The sequence below is a fragment of the Trachymyrmex septentrionalis genome, unplaced genomic scaffold, assembly GCF_001594115.1.
Source record: "Trachymyrmex septentrionalis isolate Tsep2-gDNA-1 unplaced genomic scaffold, Tsep1.0 scaffold97, whole genome shotgun sequence".
Classification (NCBI taxonomy): Eukaryota; Metazoa; Arthropoda; class Insecta; order Hymenoptera; family Formicidae; genus Trachymyrmex; species Trachymyrmex septentrionalis.
In genome coordinates, this window is record NW_017306160.1 from 1,360,602 (window position 1) to 1,367,356 (window position 6,755).

At 27.8% G+C, this 6,755-nt stretch overlaps 3 protein-coding genes across 4 annotated transcripts; 2 read left to right on the forward strand and 1 right to left on the reverse strand.

The window, feature by feature from the left end:
• The first annotated feature begins 805 nt into the window (after positions 1-805).
• LOC108756311 (vesicle transport protein SFT2C) lies at positions 806-2,333 on the forward strand. The gene is made up of 3 exons (XM_018500034.1): positions 806-1,104; positions 1,763-1,914; positions 2,011-2,333. Exons 1-3 carry the CDS (start codon positions 913-915, stop codon positions 2,276-2,278), a joined length of 612 nt encoding a protein of 203 aa, XP_018355536.1. The 5' UTR covers positions 806-912; the 3' UTR covers positions 2,279-2,333.
• A 754-nt stretch (positions 2,334-3,087) lies between these two features.
• On the reverse strand, positions 3,088-5,178 carry LOC108756310. Its single transcript, XM_018500033.1, has 5 exons — positions 4,815-5,178; positions 4,592-4,642; positions 4,391-4,519; positions 4,104-4,317; positions 3,088-4,030 (listed from the first exon to the last, which is right to left on the reverse strand). The coding sequence occupies exons 1-5, from the start codon at positions 4,922-4,924 to the stop codon at positions 3,200-3,202; spliced, it is 1,335 nt and encodes a 444-aa protein (XP_018355535.1). The 5' UTR covers positions 4,925-5,178; the 3' UTR covers positions 3,088-3,199.
• Positions 5,179-5,420: 242 nt separating this feature from the next.
• LOC108756312 (coiled-coil domain-containing protein 115-like) lies at positions 5,421-6,454 on the forward strand. Of its 2 annotated transcripts, none has more exons than XM_018500036.1 (2): positions 5,421-5,661; positions 5,943-6,454. In XM_018500036.1, exon 2 carries the CDS (start codon positions 5,951-5,953, stop codon positions 6,452-6,454), a length of 504 nt encoding a protein of 167 aa, XP_018355538.1. In that variant the 5' UTR covers positions 5,421-5,661; positions 5,943-5,950. The 2 variants fall into 2 exon arrangements, with proteins under 2 accessions (XP_018355538.1, XP_018355537.1); XM_018500035.1 differs by having other exon boundaries at positions 5,421-5,623; positions 5,890-6,454.
• The last annotated feature ends 301 nt before the right edge of the window (positions 6,455-6,755 follow it).

Below are 6,755 nucleotides of genomic sequence, written 5' to 3' on the forward strand. Positions count from 1 at the left end.
TTTTTATTAAATTGTTAATTGTGTGAACAACTCTACAGGGAAATAATATAATTAAAAACTTGATAATAATACATTCTAACTTAGAGTATTTATCTAATTGATTGCCGCAACAGTTTGTCACAATTAAAAATTACTAATAAAAATAAAATATTTTTTTTATGCTCAGAACAGTGAAAGCAAAGCTCTCTTTACAATCAGGTTCGAAATATAAATGTAAATTTATGGCTAAAAATCGAATTTACGAATGATTAGGACCATTTAAAGCTACAAATGCTTCGAAGCATTTGAAGCGTCAAGTAGACCATATCCTAGATATATGGAGAATAGAAACCAGTGGAATAAATCGTATAAATGTAATTTGTCTGATCACCTTTAACGTTTTCTCTTGGCTGCATTATCGCTCACTAGTGCAACACTCAGTGTACCGTGTTTCCCTGGCTACGTTGTAGTGCATATTTTATGCACGAAGTGGGATTTTGCTACAACGTCTCAAAAGGACGGTGTACAGTCAGTGTGACATTTAAAATTTGAAAGTAGAAGTCAAGCGGGAACAGAGTTTTAGCGCAATAATGATGTAGTGTACACCATGGTGTGCATCACTCTAGTGTAATGTATCTGAGTGCAACTAATGCAAAGCTGCATTCAGTGTATCCCAAGAGAAAACGCTATTTGTATTTAATTTTGTATGCAACCGCTATTTGTTTCCAATCAATTTTTGTATCTCGTACTATCAGCTCCTTGACGGACGTATAATGAACTGCGTACGATCGATAAAGTAAGTCGCTGTACTCGATAAAACAGTTTGCTGATTAATACATATACTTATCGTTGATAAAAACAATTTCTCTTTTACAATCGATAACTTTATTTATTGTTTACAATTTCAATGGCGCGATATGGCGACATGTCAAAATGGCCGATCTCAATAAGGAGCTGAACGAATATCTTCTCAATAGCAAAAATGAAAAACAATATAAAATCGCCATTCCATCGGTAGCGATATCGAAAGCGAACTTTGGCAAATGGTTCGGAAAAAGTATCGACGAGACGGAGGAGAACGTAGGATGGGTTCAAAAATCGCAGAGAGAATGTTGTCCTGCTATGGTACGGCACTGTCTCATAACCTTAACGACTCGACGAATGTTTGCACTGATGTTGATTAAATGTTAAAAATTCTGATTGAACTCAAAAAATATTAATGCAAAGCAGTAATGTTAAACTTAAACATTAAAAATTTAAGGCGTTGTCTCTCTAAATTCATTTAATCAAACGATTAATCTGTCAAGTATATATCTATAGTATTTTATAAATGTAAAACTATTTTTTTTATTATATCACAAGTGGAAAAAGAATTAGACTAATGTCGACAAATTATATGGTTGAAATCAGTGCTTTGATAAATTTTACTGATCGAATTAATCGCTGATTAATTTGAATTTAGTCGAAGTTAACTTTATTTGTAATATATGTAATATTGTATCTGGTATTTTTTACGTTTTTGTAGTTTGAAATATTTTTGTATTTCTGTAGGAAAATTGTGAAATCAAATTTAATCAACTTTTGTTTATGTAAATTTGTTAAGAACTATTGATTGTTATCAATAAAAATTTCCTATCAATATATTTAAAAGTTAAATAGGTAAATAAAAATTAAATAAATTAGAAAACTAACTTTATGCTATAATTCTTATTGAATAAAATCTATTATCAATAACTTCGAATTGGACCTTTTTATAAAAGATTCATTTTTTTTACTTTGTTAGACGAGAACACAAAGACTCATATCCTTTGCTGTGTGTTTTTTTCTGGGATTGTTATGCTTTTGTCTATCAGCGATTTATATTCCTGTATTATTACTTAAAGCAAGAAAATTTGCTCTACTTTATTCCTTAGGAAGTCTCTTCTTTTTAATGAGGTACATATATAAATATTTAAAAAGTAATACGAGATATATCTACGAATATATATATATGAAAAGAATATCATATTTCTAATAAAAGATTTCTTCCAGCTTTTGTTTTTTGTGGGGATCAAGTTATATGAAATCATTATTCCTAGCTGAGAAGAAGTACTTTACCATATTGTACTTTGCAACATTAACAGGCACACTTTACTTTGCTCTGCATTTGCAATCGACTCCTTTGACAGTATTATGTGCTATCTTGCAGTTGATAGCTACATTGTCCTTTTTAATAAGTCATATACCAGGAGGTACAACTGGCCTTATGTTCTTTACAAGAGTGTTTAGATCGTCCGTAAAATCAAGTTTACCTGTATGAGAGATGATATTACTATGCTTAGAATATATTTTATTGTTTTAATAATAATAAAAAGAAAAACAAATATCTCCATCTTTTGCAAATTTTTTTAAAGCATCATATAAAGTTTATATTGAGAAAAATATGGATATTAAATGAATTATCATTTATCTAATATCTAGTTATATTAAAATTAACAGACAAAACTTAAATTTGAAAAAATTTGAATTCGTTTTCATACATTCAACACACAATTTATATACTCTAATCTTATACTATGTATTAATTTATATACTATGTGTAAAAATGGGGGGGTTACTATATTTTTATTACAATTTGTTATTGGCAGAAATTTTTTAACTGAGTTGTATTATTTATATTAGTAAATTGATAATGAAAAAATAGGGTTAATTCTTGTATATAATGTAATAATTAAAAATACATTTTTATTACTATACATATTTTTTGTTCTATTTTTCTTTTTATACAAAATTTATTTTTGACACTCAATTAGAGAGCAATTAACAACTAAATTCCAACGTTTGAAGTTAAAGCATGAATTTCAGCTCCAAATGTTGCAATTTATTTATTAACTAACTACTAATAACTAGTTGTATGTCAAATACAACGTTTATTGACAATTTTCTAACATGAAAGAAGACAAAAATGATTACACTTGATCACCTTAGACGATTGGAAAACGAATTGTAATTGTTATTTGGATTTTCAAGGCGATGTAAATTTTATTTTTTTCCAATATTTTTTTTATTTCCAATATTACGTTATATCTTAGGATTTAATTTATATTTTTGATTCTTGTATTCATCACAATAGATTATTTTTCCATTCAAAATCCTATATCACATGCAGAATAATACTAAGAATTGTACCCAGATTTTTTGTTCTTGCTGAACAATTATTCCACTAAACTGTCAAATGTTCCTATCCTTTTTTTTTAGCAAATTTAGTTGCTTTTTTTCGTTTCTTACTTCCTTGTGTACATTTTATTTTTAATGATAAATAATTAGGTTCATTTCTGGGTCTTTTTAATATATTTTTTGTTTGTTTCGTTGAATCTACCTTATATTTTAGTGTATTATTCTCATTTGTATTTTTAGATTTTAGTGTACGTTTTTTTTCCTTGCCGATATTTACATATCTCTCATTCTTCGATGTACTTGCACAATTTTTATCGATGACAGAATCAAGATCACTGTTTAAAGGAATAAAATCATCTGATTTTTGAGAGATTTGAAAATTTAATATGTTTGTTTGTTTCGTTGAATCTGCTTTATTTTTTATTAATTTCAATTCATTAAAAGACTGATTCTCTTCTGTATTTTCGGATGTGAGTAAATATTTGTCTTCCTTGCCGATATTTACATATTTCTCATTCTTCGATATAATTGCACAATTTTTATCATTGACAGTATCAAGATCACTATCTGAAGGAATAAAGTTATCTGATAGTGTTTGAGAGACTTGAGAACTTTTGTTGATTGTTGGTGGTACGAAAACTCTTTCATCTCGTGAAGATCTGTATTTATACACATCTGCAAATACTGCAACAGATTTTTCTGGCTTAGAAATATTTGTCTTTGTATCAGAATCCTTTTCTGTGATCTCTGTTTTACACATTCCGCTTTTATCAGATACTTCATCTGGTTTATAACATTGAAGCAAGCATTCTGGTAACTCGAAGTCTTTAAAAGCCTCTGCTATCGATTTGTATATTGGATAGTAAACATTATTTGGACATTGCATTACCTCTTGCTGTAAGAAATCATAAATCTTTAAGAAATATCTACAAAAATATATTTAAAATGATAAAATATTAATATATTACCTTTAAAGCAAAAACTCTTGAGGGAAATCCTTTTTCTTTTGTGACTGTTCTCAACATGGGTAACATTAGAACAGGTATTTTTTTGTTCACTGCCATCGAAATAATATGTTTTATTAGTATAAGCGGGTCAGTATTAGCATCTAATAAGACGCTACATACATTATCCTTTTCTAAGGCTCGAGTAACTTCATTAATACCTATAACCATGAATTTCCTAAAATTTATAAATCAGATAAAATAGCTAAATTTTAAACTATTTACAACTATATAATGGAAATCGTACTTACAGTATATCTGGTTTTGGAGGTGCCTCATGTAACATTTTTTTCCTAGCTAATGCACGATCTTTTTTTGTTAGGTTTTTAAGCATATCCTTAGGAATTTTACAATTAGATTTTTTTATTGATGGTAATATCCTATAAAACATTTCTACAATGATTAAAAATGATATTTTTTAAGATTATTTATATTTTAAATCACATACTTACGTATTTAAGTTTGTCATCAACTCCGGATATTGATCTACATTGATAATTGGCCTAAGAAAACATTTCACAAAAATAAGTACAAACTGCAATCATCTTTAATAAAATGTTAGCTTAAACAATGTTTATAAATAAATGTTCATCTTTAATTAAATGTTTAATACTGTTACATCAAATTATTAAAACAAATGGAAAATGCTCCAAAATTAACATCATGTGAAAATACCAGAAATTTTGAGTAGGTTGTGCCAAAATATTCCGTAAACCCCTAATAGGCCCTGTTTTAGCTGATAAGCTGTGCCTCTGCTGCTTTTTTGTTAATACAGGTGTATTCATGTTTATATGATACTTGTTAATATTCCTCAAAAAAATACGGAGTTTATTTCCATCGGTTGATCGTCTTTAGTCTTCTTTTGAGGTTATAATGCTTTATTATTCAAATTCTAATATATTTTTATTTCTTAATCTTTTTTTATCTTATATATCTTTCTTTTAAAAAGTCTAAAAGTCAATTAGTTTTGTCGAATTTTGCTGAAAGTTTTGCAACACTCGACCAAAGCACATTCACTTTGCACCTTATTCGTAGTGCAATCGGTGCAGATACATAACATACAGACTCTACTATAATTTTATATCTCGTAAAAGAAATATTTTGTTTGATACTTTTTCAACTTATTTTCTACGTAAAGTAAAAAAAGCTGTTAAAAAACCAAATTTTGTGTAATTGATCTTCAAAACTCATCTACTTAAAATAATAAATAAAATTATCTGCAATCCAGTTACGCTATAGTGTAGATCGAGAGAGATGAGAGCGAGAAGTAAGAGAGAACGATTTCATTTGCTATTATAAAAGTGCTTCTGCTAGTGCAACAATACCTCGATATATATAGTCGAGAATAATCTTAATATCACTTGATTTGGAATAAATATAATGTGAGAGTTTGGTTGAACCTCTTTCAAGGAATACAAAAGATTGGAGAAACAAATTGAATTCGTTTACGAAATAAGATATTTGGAACGTTACTTTCAAAATAGGTTAAGACGATATTTTTTAAATAGTAATCAATGTATATGTAAGTTGTTTGATATAAGATAGATAATACATAAAATATATATTTTTGGGAATTAATTTAGTTATCTCACCTCCAAAATATTGATAAAATTAGGTATACTTAAATAATAGCTATACCTCTTTATATAAATTACTTATCTTTTATATTTATTTCTTTAATAATAAATGAATATTTGTACATCAATAATATTTTATATTATATATATAATCTTCGATATTTTTATTTCAGATAAAATTTCGTCGTACATATATTGTTATAAATTTTTGTGGCAATAATTACAGATTACAGTATGAGTAAAAACATAGATGTTTTATCAGAAGAGATTGATGAATTGATGTTACGTAAATTAGAACTAATCGAAGAAAAAGTTCAAGGAAATATTCAAATGGAAACATTGCTGAAGGATGGCCACATTGAGTTGGCAAAAGCAAAATATATTCGTGGAAAGGAAAATATCAGTATGTTACAAGTTCCAAATAATGAAGATACAGTGACATCCTTGTTTGATTTAGAGACTAAAACAATAAATGAAGATAATGATACTGAGCCATGTTTTGACATCAGTTTAAAAAAATTAAGCGATGACGCAGATGGACCGAAAGATCCTATAAAATGGTTTGGTGTATTAGTTCCACAAAACTTGAAAAATAGTCAGAAGCGTTTCCAGGAATCTATCTATCTTGCTGCAAAGATAGCAAATACACAGGCAGAGCTTATTTCCGTACTCTCTAAGCTTAAAAAATTATGTATTGAAAAAGATAGTTTACGTTCTCCAAATGGTATTAAAACTTAAGCGATAAAAAAAAGGTTTTTTTAATAATTTCTAAAAATCTTTGTTTATCGTCTGTTTTTCTGTTATATATATCTAATTAAAGTTTAATACCAATAGAAATAATGAATGCTAAGTTACAAATTGGATTTATGATAATAATAAAAATACTTAATTTTTTAAATCAAAGCCTTTAAACGGTTTAGCTGGATCTTAATACTAGAAGCATTAAGATTCAGCTAGACCGTTTAAAGGCTTTGATTTCTATAGTTTGTGTTATCACACACACACACACACACACACACACACACACACACACACACAC

Excerpts from the sequence above, each read along its gene's own strand:
- LOC108756311 (XM_018500034.1), top strand. The coding sequence starts at position 913 with ATGGCCGATCTCAATAAGGAGCTGAACGAATATCTTCTCAATAGCAAA. Across the intron at positions 1,105-1,762 it reads GAGAATGTTGTCCTGCTATG|ACGAGAACACAAAGACTCAT; the intron begins GTACGGCACTGT and ends TTACTTTGTTAG. Across the intron at positions 1,915-2,010 it reads AGTCTCTTCTTTTTAATGAG|CTTTTGTTTTTTGTGGGGAT; the intron begins GTACATATATAA and ends GATTTCTTCCAG.
- LOC108756310 (XM_018500033.1), bottom strand. The coding sequence starts at position 4,924 with ATGAATACACCTGTATTAACAAAAAAGCAGCAGAGGCACAGCTTATCA. Across the intron at positions 4,520-4,591 it reads TTGATGACAAACTTAAATAC|GATATTACCATCAATAAAAA; the intron begins GTAAGTATGTGA and ends AATGTTTTATAG. Across the intron at positions 4,318-4,390 it reads CCTCCAAAACCAGATATACT|GAAATTCATGGTTATAGGTA; the intron begins GTAAGTACGATT and ends TATAAATTTTAG.
- LOC108756312 (XM_018500036.1), top strand. The coding sequence starts at position 5,951 with ATGAGTAAAAACATAGATGTTTTATCAGAAGAGATTGATGAATTGATG.